General features: G+C 39.2%; 1 protein-coding gene across 1 annotated transcript; it reads left to right on the top strand.

The window, feature by feature from the left end:
- Positions 1 to 456: 456 nt before the first annotated feature.
- On the top strand, positions 457 to 9,472 carry cryba1b (crystallin, beta A1b). Its single transcript, XM_057821108.1, has 6 exons — positions 457 to 550; positions 637 to 682; positions 854 to 972; positions 5,897 to 6,038; positions 6,104 to 6,246; positions 9,141 to 9,472. Exons 2-6 carry the CDS (start codon positions 644 to 646, stop codon positions 9,286 to 9,288), a joined length of 591 nt encoding a protein of 196 aa, XP_057677091.1. The 5' UTR covers positions 457 to 550; positions 637 to 643; the 3' UTR covers positions 9,289 to 9,472.
- Positions 9,473 to 16,185: the final 6,713 nt, after the last annotated feature.

The following is a 16,185-nucleotide window of genomic DNA, read 5'->3' as shown; positions in this document are numbered from 1 at the left end:
TTTACACAATAGCTGCTAGTTTAATGGTAAAGTGTATAGTATATAGATGCATAGTTGAAATGTACCATAATTGTATGTGTCATCTGTAATGCGTGTGTGTCTGTGTGTGTGAGACCCAACATGAACGCCTCACATAGGCCTGCTGCTGAGCTTGCGTGTCCCTTTGTCACGTCTGCGAGGCGGGCGCGTCAGCAGAAACGCACACAAAAAAAGAATAAGACAATTAACTCATTCACTGCCATTGACGGCGATAGACGTCCAATCTATTTAACTATGAGGGCTCGCAGCGTATGAATGAATCGCTGTCAGCCCTCCCAGTTCAAAGGGATTGGACGTCTATCGCCGTCAATGGCAGCCAATTGTGTTGCAAAGAATGCCATTAAGTGTGTGTGTGCGTTGGCGTGCTAACAATAGCATGAACTCAAATGCAAAATGCTGACACGAGGTCGGACCCCCTGGGGCCCCCCGAGCGCCAGGTATATAATCCCCCGTCCGGGGCGACTGGGCAGCCCCGTCAGTGGAACCCTGCGACACTCAGATCAGCACTTTGGTAGGTAGAGCGACACTTTTGACGAAGCGTGCACACACATACACTAGATGTTGTTAACATGGTTTGTCATGTTGGCTCCCGCGTAGGAACAAGATGGCAATGACCAACCCTTTGCCTACAGGCCCATGGAAGGTGAGTGAGCAGCATGTCAAACTAATTCCTACAACGACTAACCCTACTTGGCTATGGTTCAGTTGACAGAGCAACGCTAGTTTACTTACAGTCAATCTTACTTTCATTGGTATCACAATACCATCAGACCCTAAACTCCTTCAGGTGTTTATGTAGTATTTGTGTGTGCAGATCACAGTGTACGACCAGGAGCACTTCCAGGGCAAGCGTGTGGAGTTCACGGCTAGCTGCCAGAACATCATGGAATGCGGCCTGGACAACATCCGATCCCTCAAGGTGGAGTGCGGCGCGTACGTATACCATGAAAAAGCGAGATTATGAAGGAAAAATGTTGACACCCAGTTTGTGACTCTTGGTCAGACTCAATATAATATTAATAATTAGGGTTGTTCCGATCATGATTTTTTGCTCCCGATCCGATCGTTTTAGTTTGAATATCTGCCGATCCCGATATTTCCCGACCCGATTGCTTTTTTTTTGTTTTTTTTGCTCCTGATTCAATTCCAATCATTCCCGATAATTTTCCCCGATCATATACATTTTGGCAATGCATGAAGAAAAAAATGAATAACACTCGGACGAATATATACATTCAACATACAGTACATAAGTACTGTATTTGTTTATTATGACAATAAATCCTCAAGATGGCATTTACATTATTAAGATTCTTTCTGTGAGAGGGATCCACGGATAGAAAGACTTGTAATTCTTAAAAGATAAATGTGACTTAGTTTATTGTGACTAAATATTGCCATCTAGTGTATTTGTTAAGCTTTCAGTAAATGATACTGTAGCCATTTAACTGTTCTGCCCAAATGCATGATGGGAAGTGCAACCATGACTGTGCGTGGTGGCACCAATTGATATATCTTCTCTGCGTTGGGAATAACATAGGATAATAAGAATAAGAATAACTACTGCCATTCTCCCTAACGTTGCCTCCCACAATATTTCTAATTGTTGAGAGATGGATTGTAAGGCTTTTGCCAATTAAAACAAGGATCCAAAGGCTGCCAAAATTCACTATTCATTATACGCTGCCTTTTAGCTCTATATTTAGGTAAGACGGCGCCATTATAGATTGATCGCGACAATGCATGACTGGGTCGTGCAGCGCATGCATTAATTGCGTCAAATATTTTTAACGTGATTATTTAAAATAAAATTAATTACCGCCATTAATGCGACAAATTTGATAGCCTTACTTTAAGCCAAAACTAAAGACTTTGGATGAGTGTAAGACATTTTGTCTGTAACGTTAAATACAATTAGAAAACGATTTAATTAATAAATATATATTAAAAAAAGGCATGTCCGATATTTTTTTGCCGATTCTGATACTTTGAAATCATCGGACCCAATCGATCGGCATCCTGATCAATCGGGACATCTTTATTAATAATATTAGTCATCAGTACATTAGTAGTTAAAAGTAAAAAATAGAGTTGTCTGATAATGTCAGCCGATAAAAGCATTTTAAAATGATATTGGATAATATTTCGACATTGATTTTTCATTGTCGGTTTTAGGCCAATATGCATGTTGCCTTGAAAGTGGATGTTGCCTTGAAGTTCAAAGTGAATGTAGTAGCCTTCTGCCTTTGTACAAGGGCTGGTCACAGTTTAGCACAGCAGTTATGCATATAGACCAGTGCTTCTCAATTATTTTCTGTTAGGCCCCCCGCAGAAAGACCTAAATGTTTCGTGCACCCCCCCTAACTCTGATGCCACCGTAAATAGTATCATCTGTCTATAAAATTATTATCATATGTATCCGTCTGCATAACATTGTGTCCTTTTAAATATTAATGAAAAAAGTAATATAAATCAACTTATCATCAATTTGCCTCAATTAAAAAAAAAAAAAGTCACATCCAAACAGTAAAAATACACTCAAAGGTACATTTTTTGATCGTTTCATACTGAAAAATAAAATTTTATAAAATCAATAAATAACAAGAAATTCAAATTATCAACATTAACACATGAGGACATATTGACAAACAATTTGACCGAAAAACAAAAAGTGTAATCGACAGAGGGTCAGTTTTTATAGTTTGCTGCAGGCAGTATCAGCTCCTTTGCTATGGTGTGGGGTTATTTTGCACTGAGCAACTTGGTATGCCACCTTATATGATGCTAACAGTGCTCGCTGGTTTACTGATGTAACACTGACAAATCATGACGATTGTTCGCAATATTCGACACGTTTTCGATGAAAAAACAAAAATCAAGTGGCTTATTAATGTGATTGGTGTCCAGGGGTGGGTAGAGTGGTCAAAAAATGTACTCAAGTAAGAGTAGCGAAACTGCAATTTCTGGAGAAATTACTATTGGGCTTTGCTGTGGGGAGATACAAATCTTAGCCCCGCTCAGGTTGATTTTGGGACATTTGGAGGACATGTCCTGGTCATATCAGGTCATTTGGGGACATGTCCTTGTCATATCAGGTCATTTGGGGACATGTCCTGGTCACATCAGGTATTTGGGGACATTCGGGGGACATGTCCTGGACATATCAGGTCATTTGGGGACATAAGATTTAGTGTAAAGCAGATGATATTTGATTGATTATATTTAATATAATATTAAGTATAAGTAGTCATCAAAAAAATGTACTTAAGTACAAGTAAAAAAGTGCTTGGTAAAAAGAATACTCAAGTAATGAGTAACATTGTGAGTAACAGCAAAATAGCAATGGTAAAACACCATTAAACCAAAATTGTTCTTTTTCCGTATTTTATATGTGTAATAACATTAAATGTCACTGGAACCTTTTTTTTAAAAACTCTAAATGTGTTAAATATTCCTAAAGATTTACAGTGATAACAATTAAATCAGTGTAAAATATGAAAAAATACTGTACATTTAAAAAAAGAAACATTCGATTTATGGCATTATTTGTGCAAAAACACAGACTCCACTGTAAAATTTACAGTTTAAATCTGTGGAATGTTATCCATAAATTTTTTTTTAAAAAAGCAAGCATGTTAAAATAATACTATTAAGAGTAACTAGAAGATGCCATTTTGGGAGAAATTGCATATGAATGCTGCAATATGTAAAGTATTTTACTGTCAAAAAAAATGCCACTACCCATAGTTTTTCACAGTTGGTTTATGTAAAAACTAGTTACAATTAGGGCTGTCAAACGATTAAAATTTTTAATCGAGTTAATCACAGCTTAAATTAATTAATGAATCGTATTTAATCGCAATTCAAACCATCTATAAAATGTGCCATATTTTTCTGTAAATTATTGTTGGAATGGAAAGATAAGACACATTCAATGTACTGTATTTGTTTATTTTAACAATAAATCAACAAGATGCCATTAACATTATTAACATTCTGTTAAAGCGATCCATGGATAGAAAGACTTGTAGTTCTTAAACGATAAATGTTAGTTCAAGTTATAGAAATTTTATATTAAAACCCCTCTTAATGTTTTTGTTTTAATAAAGTTTTAAAATTTTCAATCAAAAAATAAACTTGTAGCTCGCCATTGTTGATGTCAATAATTACACAATGCTCATGGTGCTGAAACCCATAAAATCAGTTGCACCCAAGCGCCAGCAGAGGGCAAAAAAATACAAAAATACACAAGTAACAAGTGTAAATGACACTGTGCTGTTATTTTAATCTGTTTGAGCGGGGCATGTGCGTTAAATGCGTCAAATAGTTTAACGTGATTAATTTAAACAATTTTATTACCGCCCGTTAACGCGATAATTTTAACAGCCCTAGTTACAATATAATCCTATCTACAATAATTTGCATTATCTATTACTTTCCCTAATTTACCAAAGTACAGTACTGGAAAAGTACTGACCAGTATTTTACTGTAAATTTGACAAGAGTCTTTTTCATTTTGTCTGCATTTCTGTCGAGCATGATATCAACCATGGCATTATTCGAACTACATGCAAATTATTATTTTTTTTTTTTTTGCTTATACGTGTCTGTGACCACTACCTGCCCTCATAGCAAATTAATCTGTCATATTTATTCTGAGATATGCCATTGAGGGTTGTGCACATCCAAGACAAACACAAAACCAGCACAGCACTAACAAGAAGAGAACCCGAGACAGTGTTCTGAGACAAAAAGGTGACCAATAAGATGACCAAAGAAAAAAAAAAAAAAAAGATAAAAGTGAGATCAGAACAGTGAGATCCATAGATTGACATGGTCTTTTTTTGACAGTGTAGGACTTGAAACTTGTCTAAAACCTACATAATACACATACAATAACATGTTAAAACAAAGGCTGTCAAATTTATCGCGTTAACAGGCGGTAATTAATTTTTTAAATTAATCACATTAAAATATTTAACGCAATAAACGCATGTGCGGCACGACCCACTCACACATTGCCGCAAACAGCCTACAATGGCGCCGTTTTACTTATATACAGAGCTAAGAGGCAGGGTCAAATGAATGTAGAAGATACTAGCATCCATTGGGGCCATGCTTTATATAGGCAAAAGCTTTAACATCTCCCCCACAACTACTATATCTATTATGGGAAGCAACGTGGGAGAGAATGACAGGAGTTGATCGTTTTTTAACACCCTGTGTTGTGCCCAACGCAGAGAAGATCTAGCATTTGCAGCCACCACACACAGTCATGGTTGCACCACTTCCCATCATTCATTTGGGCAGAACAGTTAAGGCGCTACAGTATCATTTACTGAAAGCTCAACAAATACACTAGATGGCAATATTTAGTCACAATATACAAACTCACATTTATCCTTTAAGAATTACAAGTCTTTATATCCATGGATCCCTTTCACAGAAAGAATGTTAATAATGTCATTGCCATCTTGTGGTTTTATTGTTATAATAAACAAATACAGTACTTATGTACCGTATGTTGAATGTATATATCCATCTTATCTTTCCATTCCACCAACAATTTACAGAAAAATATGGCATATTTTAGAGATGGTTTGAATTGCGATTAATTACGATTAATTAATTTTTAAGCTGTGATTAACTCGATTAAAAATTTTAATCATTTGACAGCCTTAGTTAAAACGTCCAATTCATGAAGTTTGAAACTTTATTATGATTTTTTTTCCTGATGTGGCAGTAATATGCATTGTCAGCCTTTACATTCATTTCAATGCGAAATGATAATTTGAGCACAGGGTACGGTCTGTAAAGGCTCCATCTCATTTCTTTTTGGGTTCTTGTTTACGTTTAGCTGGGTAGGCTACGAACATTCGAGCTTCTGCGGCCAGCAGTTTGTCCTGGAGAAAGGAGACTACCCTCGCATTGAGGCCTACAGCGGCAGCAACTCCTACCGTATCGACAGGATGATCTCCTTCAGGCCCATCTGCTGTGCTGTAAGCTCTCGAAGACGTGCAAGTGATCGTGGCCACACCGTGTTCATCTTCTTGTTATTCTTCAGAACAGCAAGGAAGCTCGCATGACCATCTACGAGCTGGAGAACATGATGGGCCGCCAGTTTGAGCTGTCGGATGACTACCCCTCCCTGCAGGCCATGGGATGGTTGAACAACCAGGTTGGATCCATGCAAATCCAGAGTGGAGCGTAAGTAATTTAAAACAAAATTTTCATGAAAATTTTAAATAAGCAAGTTACATCAAATTTTAAAAGAACTCCTACCGACATGGCCGCTTCACAGATATGGTAAACCGCCCTCTGAAGCGCATTGGCCAATCTCATCTTTGTTTCTGTGTGCTTTGACTTGCAATGACCAGTGTTGTCATGGATTACTTTAAAAAGTAATTTAATTACTGATTACTGATTACACCTCAAAAAAGTAATCGAGTTACTTTACTGATTACTTTATTATCAAAGTAACTAAGTTACTTCAAAAGTAACTTATCAGTTACTTTTTACCAATTTTTCTCCTTTTGCTGCCTCAACATAAAAATAACAGAAAAATGTCATCGCGTGTAACTGAGTTTTAATGGCGTACCGCAAGCAACACGTCACTTCCGCTCATTAATATTCATGACATTAGCTACTGTTGCTAAGTAGGGACAAGCCACCGTTTGTCCCCAATAGGAAATGAATGGAAATCGTGTACGAAGGAGATGTTTACAGCGCTAAACCTACCAATTCTCTCCGAAAATGATGTGCCAGGTGCCAAATTGACTAGCAAGGTTGTGGAAGAACATAAAAATGTTCAGTTAAAGAGATGGCTTTAGTGTCGAAGGCTGAAAAAGACAAAAAAACGAGCCTACCTAAGCATAGCTTTAGCTTTTTTATCGACGCGCTTGACAATGACATTCTCCTGTTTCAACAAGCTATCCTTTACCATCAGCCCTGTCTTTCTTATATATCCTCTGGTTGTCCTACATCTCTTACCGTTCTTGGGGATAATTTAGTTAGCTTTGTGTAGCGATCGCAAATGCTACTCAGTGACAACCAACGAACATTTTTAATTTTTTCATTGATAACACATCTTAATCTTATAATTTATTTACACTTCCCCCTTACTAAAGTTGTTTATATACATATATATACATATATATATATATATATTTATATATAACAGAAACGGTAACAGTGGCAGTCAGATACCATTGTAATTCTTTTCAGGTAATTCATTGTCAGACAGAAGCAGCACGGCACAACATTACGCTAAAAAAATAAGTTCAAAATATAAAAATGCCTTACCTCTTTGTCTTCTGAAAGACCATGCCAACCCAACATAATGTTTACTGCATATGAAATGTGAATGCGAGCTGGTGTTAATGTCCGCGCAAGTTGATTCGGTCTTCACTTTTTTTTCTCCCGAGTTTTTGGTTTCCGGAAACGTATGAAGAAAACATCCTTCATGTGTCGTAATGTCTAGAGTCATTTCTAGAAGTTCCAAAAAAAGCAATGCGTTATCTGCATGTTCGTTTTTGAAAGATTACCGACGAAAAGTAGCACAAATTGCGTTGTGTCTATGCGAGGGCGGGTCTATAATGTCTTACTTCGGCTTTACTTCTGCTTTACAATGCGACGTCATGGTCTAAAAATAGCCTGAGTGCGGTACGCCATTAGTCGATGGAGTTGATTTCAACCACCACTGACTCCCCCTAGCTTAGCCATTCCGGAGCCCTAAAACTAACAAATAACTGACAAACTGCACGAAATTTGTTTAAATCAACTCCAACGCCTAATTAAACCCCCGCTAACGCCAAGATTAAGCCTAATGTAAAAAATTCTGAACATCCCCTTTGAGATAAAGACCTAGCCGTTAAAATGTTGTCTATAAAAGTTGTAAAGTAATAAAACAATCAACAAAACTTAATGAAATGAACAAAAAATCCTACAACGTACAGTTTTCATAATGGGTCAAAACCATTTTTCGAACAGATCATGTGACTAGCACCTTGGAGACTATGCTTTGCTTAGCCAAAACTACACCAGAGGAGGCAAGATGGATATTTAGAATTTCATTAAACCTAAGCTTTCAAACTTTACCAACAACAACTTGAACATTTCATTGAACTCGAACAGTGTCAAGATGTATGTATATATACAGTATTGGCCAAAAGTTTGGAGACACCTCAAAGGTGGATACTTTGAAGAATGTAGAATACAAAACCTGATTTCGGTTATTTCACTTTTTTTTTTGCTACTCCACATGTTCGTTCATAGTTTTGATGTCTTCAGTGAGAATTTACAATAGTAGTGAAAACATATAAAACGCAAAAATGATAAAGTGTGTCCAAACTTTTGACTTTTGTTTCTGTCTTCAACATGCTTCTCCACCCAGTCCCACAAATGTAAAACTCCGCCTATGATTACAAACTCTAACTATAAAATGTAAATAATTACATATATTATAAAGGCTGGTTACAAACTATAGAAGTGCTGGCTGTCTCGTTACCTGTCGGCTTTGGTTTCGCATTTTTTCGCGTTGTGCTGTAATTCCAAGTGCTTCCTTGTTGAATTGGATGTCGAGTTTTTAGCGGTCGACAGCCTTTCTGAGCCAGCGCAGAGTTAGCAACGCACGGAGATATGTCATATTTACTGGACAGAAATGTGAAGTAATCGCTGTATTTCCATTGAGCAAATGCAGCCGTTTGTGGTATACTCTGACAAGGTAGCCAGGCTATGTTGTTGACCGCCGTAGCAGACGGCGCGCACAAAGCATGGTAATACACGCTACCCATTTCTTTTCCGATGAGAAAACGTGAAATGTGATGTCACTCCCAAACTCAAGAGAAGTATTTTCTATTCAAATGCTCTTCATACATGACTACAGTATTCTTCATTCTACATACAGTATGAGGCAACAACAAAATAGTTTCCTCAGTGCCTGTGCGTTACTAACTTTAATCAGATTACTGGCTTGGAAAAATGAACGCGTTAGATTGCTTGTTACTGAAAAAAAGTAATCAGAATACAGTAACGCGTTACTGACAACACTGGCAATGACTTATCATGGCAGCCAGATAATTAAAGATATTTTCCTTCTCCAGATTCGTGTGTTACCAGTTTCCCGGCTACCGAGGGCAGCAGTACATCATGGAGTCGGACTGCCGGGGAGGCGAGTACAAGTCCTACAAGGAGTTCGGCTCCCACGCTCAGACCCCCCAGATCCAGTCCATCAGGAGGATCCAGCACTGAAATCTTCTTTCTTCTCTACTTCTTCTTCCACCTCCGGTCCAAAATGGACTGGGGGTTCTTCAGTGTCGTCCGCGGCGCTTTTGTATTATGGCATGATCCAAGTCGTAAAAAGACTGTGAACAAGGTGCCAACTTGTCATGGCTTTGTCATCAGTTTCTATTCATCATATATTAATAAAAAGAATAAAGACAACCAAATGTGACGTCAGCATCGCGTTGCTCTCATTTGTATCCTATCATCAGGGGTGAAAGTGGCTTGAATTTCTTGCCGGAACTCCCTGACTCCATTTTTTTTAAGGGGGGGGGGGCTAACTATGTCTGTGTGCGCAAATGGTTGTTCGTCTCCTTGGGCCCTGCGATTGGCTGGCAACTGATTCAGGGTGTACTCTGCATATTGCCCATAGTTAGCTGCGATTGGCTCCAGCGCCCCCGTGACTTTCGTGAGGATTAGCGGCTCAGAAAATGAATGAATGGTTTAACACAGGGGTCATGAATTAAAAATCCTCTGGGTCCAAAATTAAAAAATTACAACAATCTCGGGTCCGGAAATATTTTTAATGTTTTTTTTTTTTTTTTTTTTTTCAAAAAAATACAAACATATCTTTACATGGCCATGCTGATAATTACAACATTCAAAAATGTAAATAAAATATAAAAAATAATTTTATAGTAAGTAATAAATAATATTTAATATTGGTACAACTGCATTTAAGTATTTTCTTAAGGCATTTTTTGGTACGTTCTGCCTGCACGGTAGTACTTTGGGTGTCAAATTCGACTAACGTAGGACGTTTCGCCAATGTTGCAGATTTTGGCAGAACACCGTCCCTGAACAGATGAGGATAGCGGTCTTGTGCTGCCGCCAGGTAAAATGAACAAAAATGTGTTGGTCTACTCCTCCTTAAACACTCTGTTTTCTGCATCAATCTTGCATAGTTTTGAGCACACCACTTGCCTTACCTTGTCGCCTCTTCCTCCAACTTCATTCGGCACAGTTTTTGGCTGTCACTCCGCGGAGTCTGGAAAGCGAGTGTGAGACATGCTGTTCTAAAAATAACTTTTAAATGCTTCACTCCCATTGGCTGGCTCACGCGCATCACCGCTAAGGTTTTTGTTTGTTGCCCATTTCCGCTTTGCAAACCCGCAGAAAAAAAATGTTTTTTGTTGTTGCAACGCGTATTAGTCCGGACAGCTTGAGATCCGGTCCAGACGGCTTGGGGGTCCGGAACCGGACCGAGGTCCGCGGTCTCGTGACCTCTGGTTTAACACATGCATTAGGCCACTGCATTACACTGGAACAAGGCATAAATGAGAAACTGATTTCCATTCAAAATGGTATTTTTTCACTGATTTATAAAATTCCATCTAAAACACCATCTAATTTTTATTTTACTCTCATTTCTTTAAATCTAAAAGAAAAACCTCAATATTAACTATTCAATAACATAGGATGCACTTTAAAACGGAAGATAATGTAAACACTGACTTTTTAAAAATAATAGCGATATAAGTAACATACATCAACAAAAAAAATAAGAACAAATAACACACATTATGCACAGTGAAATGTAATATATTTTGAAGACAAAGCAAACACTTTTTTAGTTGTTGTTTCAAAAAACAGAGGGCTCGGGGTGTAAACCGCTCATCTCAGTCCCCTGTTTTGCACCCAACTCTCTTGGGGAGAAAGAACGTGCATTTGAACCAATCAGAGATAACTATCCTTGCTCATCACGTGTCAGTATGTCAGCCAATTGAATGAACAGCAGTTTTTTTATTTTTTTTTTGCTGCATGCGATGCGACTTGTCAGAGGCAGAGAGAGAGAGAGACGCTGGAACGAACTACGTCGAAGAAATAAATGAATAATAAATATCACTGGAAATGGATGACGCTACAATTGCCAGAATTGGGGGGTCATTAAAGGCACCTTACATAAAGTGCGGACAGGTATAAAAACAGTCTGCAAAATAACCGGGAGAAAGTTATCCCTCCTAATGTCGACGAAGAATGAGGGGCAGTTTACATGGCGACTCTGCGACACGAAGACGCAATGACTGTGTTGCGGAGTGGCCTCGCGTGCATATGGTGTCGGCGAAGATGAAAAATTCTGAATCCTGCCTCCAAAGTGGAAGAATTCGATTGTGGGGGTTTGAGAGGGCTGGCTCCGCATGCATATCAAAGGCTCCCGCGGCGCAAGACTGCGCCGATAACGTCAGCACTTGTACACGTCACATTGGGCGTGCGCAGTGGTGCTACTAAACATTAAAAACAGCAAATATGGCAGAATGTCGGCTTTAATTTACCGTTTTAATAATATTTTTAAATTAAATATGTTGAATGTTTCTATTTTTGTGCCTTTTTGAACAAAAGAAAAATGCCATTGCTTCGAGTGGGCGGGCATATTGTTTTCCGGGCTGTGGAACTTTGGTGTCGCCTTGTAAATCTGCACTGCCCCCAAGGGCCTGGCATGAATACTACATCGTTTTCATGTGGAATTGCGACATTGTTCGAATGGAGACGGGCCCATATAGATGCAAATTTGAAATTTTTCGTTTTCTCGGAGAATCACCATGTGAACGGCCCCTGAGTAGCTGCTTCACAAACAGTTACTGCAGCTTCGGCGGGCGAACGATCATCGGTTCATTTGCATCTCAAGATGAAAGGGACATTTCACACGGGACGTTTGCTATGTGTTGTAGAGGAGTCGGCCCCTTTAATGTTTGCGCCTGTAATAAGAGGCGCCCCCCTCCCCCACCTCTCTGGGGGTCCGCTTTCCTCTAAGTGCCTTGTCCAGTAAATGAAACCACAAAACGGCGCACACAAGAGTGTTTACATGCGGCCTGTCTGATTGTTGACAATTGACAACTTTTTGTTCCCTAACGCTACCGCGACGACTGGTCGCGGGCGTTGTGATGAAGAAGAGGAGGAGAAGCAAGCGGTGTAAATAAGAGATGCTGAGGGTTTAGCTGCGCTAATCGCTTTAATGGCCTTTAATGCAGGAAGTCAGCAATGGACGACGAGTCATCACTTTGTTCACTCTGGAAATGCAGCGGGGGGGATTTTGGGTGACCTCCAAAGAAACTCAAATGACAGTTCATTTTTTAAAGCTCCTCACTCATTGGCTGCCATTGACGGGTATAGTCGTCCAATCCATTTTGATTGCGAGGGGCGAGTGAACAAATGCATGAAGGAATGGAATGGACGTCTATCTCAGTCAATAAAATGAATAAAACCTGACAACACATTTCTATACACTTCTTGTGCGTAAAGATCACGCTACTTGTGTCCGCTGGATATCCAGAAACGGACGCAACACTTCCCGAAGACGTCGACGCCCTCTTCCAGTCGACGGACAACGTTGCGCTCATTCACAGATGAGTTTGCAAGAAAGATTAGAAACGGAGGGATGAGAGAGGGAAGCAGGGAGGGAGGCCGGATGCGTAGAAAACATTATTGATTTTGTTTGGGGCTGTGCAGTCAGTAAAGTGCTGCTGGCTTTTTCGCTTCTTCTTCCACTCACAAAGTCGACTCACTTTGTTAGCGAGATTCATCCAGCAACAATTAGCATTTAGCTGAATGTATCGTTAACATTTTTGGTAACAGTTTTATTTGGTACTGTATTTTTATTGATTTGGTACCGTATTTTTATTGATTTAAAGAAAATATTTTTACATGTTTCATCGAGTTGGATTTTTTTCGTTTTACCAAATTTTAAGTTACAGCTTTAATAAAAAAAATCAGTTAGACTTATTTTAATTAAGAGAATTCATAATATATATATATATATTTTTTTTTTAATCAAATTCAGATGTATACTCATAATTCAGTATCTTGGGGTTGTTAGTTTATTTGATCTATGCGACTCATTTTATATTTTTAGGATTGCTCAACTAAATATTAATATAAATGATGATTTAACTATACTTGCGCGTATTAGCACAATATCAAAAATATGTCATAATGTACAATAAGGGTTGAGCAGCATGGGGCTTATAAATAGTTATAAATATTCTAAATTCATACATCATTTCTTTATAAGAACAGATATATTATACATATATTGGAGTGTCTTTCAAGGGACACTTGAAAACATTACACGTCCAAAAGCCTAATGACTTACAGCGAGGCGCAGAAGTATCTGCATCCCTTGTGATTTTGCAATTTCATTTAGAAAATAGGTAGAGGTCTGAAATTCAATCATAGATACATTTCCACTCGCAGAGACATAATCTTTAAAAAAAAAATTTTTTTTTAATCCGGAACTCACATTGTATGATTTTTCAATATTTTATTTGTAATTTACTGTGGTTAATAAGTATTTGTACACATGAGAATAAGCAAAAATTATAACATTCAAAGAGTTATCAGTGATCAGAGTTATCACCTTAAAAATAGAGCCACCTTTACCCCATGGGTAACCACCCACCCACCACCTGTTCGAGCTCATAATTGTCACCTCTGCACCCCACAATCTGTCATAATTCGACTGCTTCCATGGGCAAGACCAGAGAGCTTTCTAAAGACACCAGAGAAAAGAATTGTTGAGCTCCACAAAGCTGGAAAAGGCAATGGGACGATTGGAAAGCAGCTTGGTGAAAATAAATCACAGTTGCAGCCATTGTTAGAAATGGAAAAGGCTATACATGACTGGTAATCTAATTCAGACCTGGGCTCCATGTAAAATCTCTCCTCGTGGGGCATCACTCATGATGAGAAGAGTGAGGGCTCAGCCTAGATCTACATGGCAGGAGCTGCTCAATAATCTGAAGAGAGCTGGATGCACAGTTTAAAAGGCTACTGTCAGTATAACACTGCAGTGCAATGGTTTGCATTGTTCAGAATGTTCCCTGTTGAAGCAAGTACATGTGAAGACCCGTCTGAAGTTTTCCAGGCGCCATCTGAATGATGCAGAGGGGTCATGGAAGAAAGTCATGTGGTCAGATGAGACCAAAGTAGAACTTTTTGGTACAAACTTTACTCGTCGTGTATGGAGGAAAAAGAAGGATGAGTACAATCCTAAGAACACCATTCCCACTGTGAAGTATAGGGTTGGAAACCTCATGCCTTGGAGCTGCTTTTCGGCAAAAGGGACAGGATGACTGTACTGTATAAAGCAGAGGTATGGAGGAATGTATCGTCAGATTTTGAGCTACAACCCCCTTCCCTCAGTTGTGGAGCTGTTGTGGCTGGATCTTCCAACATGACAATGATACAAAGCACACAGCCAAGCTGACCAAGGACTGGCTGCGTAAAAAGCATATCAAGGTTCTGGAGTGGCCAAGCCAGTCTCCAGACCTCAATCTAATAGATAATCTTTGGATGGAGCTCAAAATTCAGGTTTCTCGAAAACAGCTCCGAAACCTGACAGATCTGGAGTAGATTTGAGTAGGGGAATGGGCCAAAATCCCTGTTCCCATATGTGAAAACCTGGTGAAGAACTACAGAAAGCGTCTGACCTCTATAATTAAACACAAAGGCCTCTGCACTTTTCTCAAGGGTATAAATAATTATGAACCCCAGTAAATTACATATAAATTATTGAAAAATCATACAATGCGAGTTCCCAAATTTTTTTTATTATGTCTCTATAAGTGGAAAAGCATCTATGATATACAGTGGGGCAAATAAGTATTTAGTCAACCACCAATTGTGCAAGTTATCCTACTTGAAAAGATTGGAGAGGCCTGTAATTGTCAACATGGGTAAGCCTCAACCATGAGAGACAGAATGTGGAAAAAAACAGAAAATCCCATTGTTTGATTTTTAGAGAATTTATTTCCAAATTAGAGTGGAAAATAAGTATTTGGTCACCTACAAACAAGCAAGATTTCTGGCTGTCAAAGAGGTCTTACTTATTCTAAAGAGGTCTCACTAGGCTGCACTCGTTACTTGCATTAATGGCACCTGTTTTAACTCATTATCGGAATAAAATACACCCTTCCACAAACTCAGTCAGTCACACTCCAAACTCCACTATTGCCAAGACCAATGAGCTGTCGAAGGACACCAGAGACAAAATTGAAGACCTGCACCAGGCTGGGAAGACTGAATTTGCAATAGGTAAAACGCTTGGTGTAAAGAAATCAACTGTGGGAGCAATTATTAGAAAATGGAAGACATACAAGACCACTGATAATCTCCCTCAATCTGGGGCTCCCTGCAAGATCTCACCCCGTGGCGTCAAAATGACAAGAACAGTGAGCAAAAATCCCAGAACCACACAGGGGGACCTAGTGAATGACCTACAGAGGGCTGGGACCACAGTAACAAAAGTTACTATCAGTAACACAATGCGCCGCCAGGGACTCAAATCCTGCACTGCCAGACGTGTCCCCCTGCTGAAGAAAGTACACGTCCAGGCCCGTCTGCGGTTCGCTAGAGAGCATTTGGATGATCCAAAAGAGGACTGGGAGAATGTGTTATGGTCAGATGAAAACAAAATAGAACTTTTTGGTAGAAACACAGGTTCTCGTGTTTGGAGGAGAAAGAATACTGAATTGCATCCGAAGAACACCATACCCACTGTGAAGCATGGGGGTGGAAACATCATGCTTTGGGGCTGTCTTTTTTTGCAAAGGGACCAGGACGACTGATATGTGTAAAGGAAAGGATGAATGGGGCCATGTATTGAGAAATTTTGAGTGAAAATCTCCTTCCATCAGCAAGGGCATTGAAGATGAGACGTGGCTGGGTCTTTCAGCATGACAATGATCCCAAAAACACAGCCAGGGCAACAAAGGAGTAGCTTCGTGTGTGGCCTAGCCAGTCTCCAGATCCCAACCCCATAGAAAATCTGTGGAGGGAGTTGAAAGTCCGTGTTGCCCAACGACAGCACCAAAACATCACTGCTCTAGAGGAGATCTGCATGGAGGAATGGGCCAAAATACCAGCAACAGT

Source organism: Corythoichthys intestinalis, chromosome 18 (assembly GCF_030265065.1).
Source record: "Corythoichthys intestinalis isolate RoL2023-P3 chromosome 18, ASM3026506v1, whole genome shotgun sequence".
Lineage (NCBI taxonomy): Eukaryota > Metazoa > Chordata > Actinopteri > Syngnathiformes > Syngnathidae > Corythoichthys > Corythoichthys intestinalis.
Note: the sequence above shows the minus strand (reverse complement) of the source record. Positions and strands in the feature narration are given on the sequence as shown.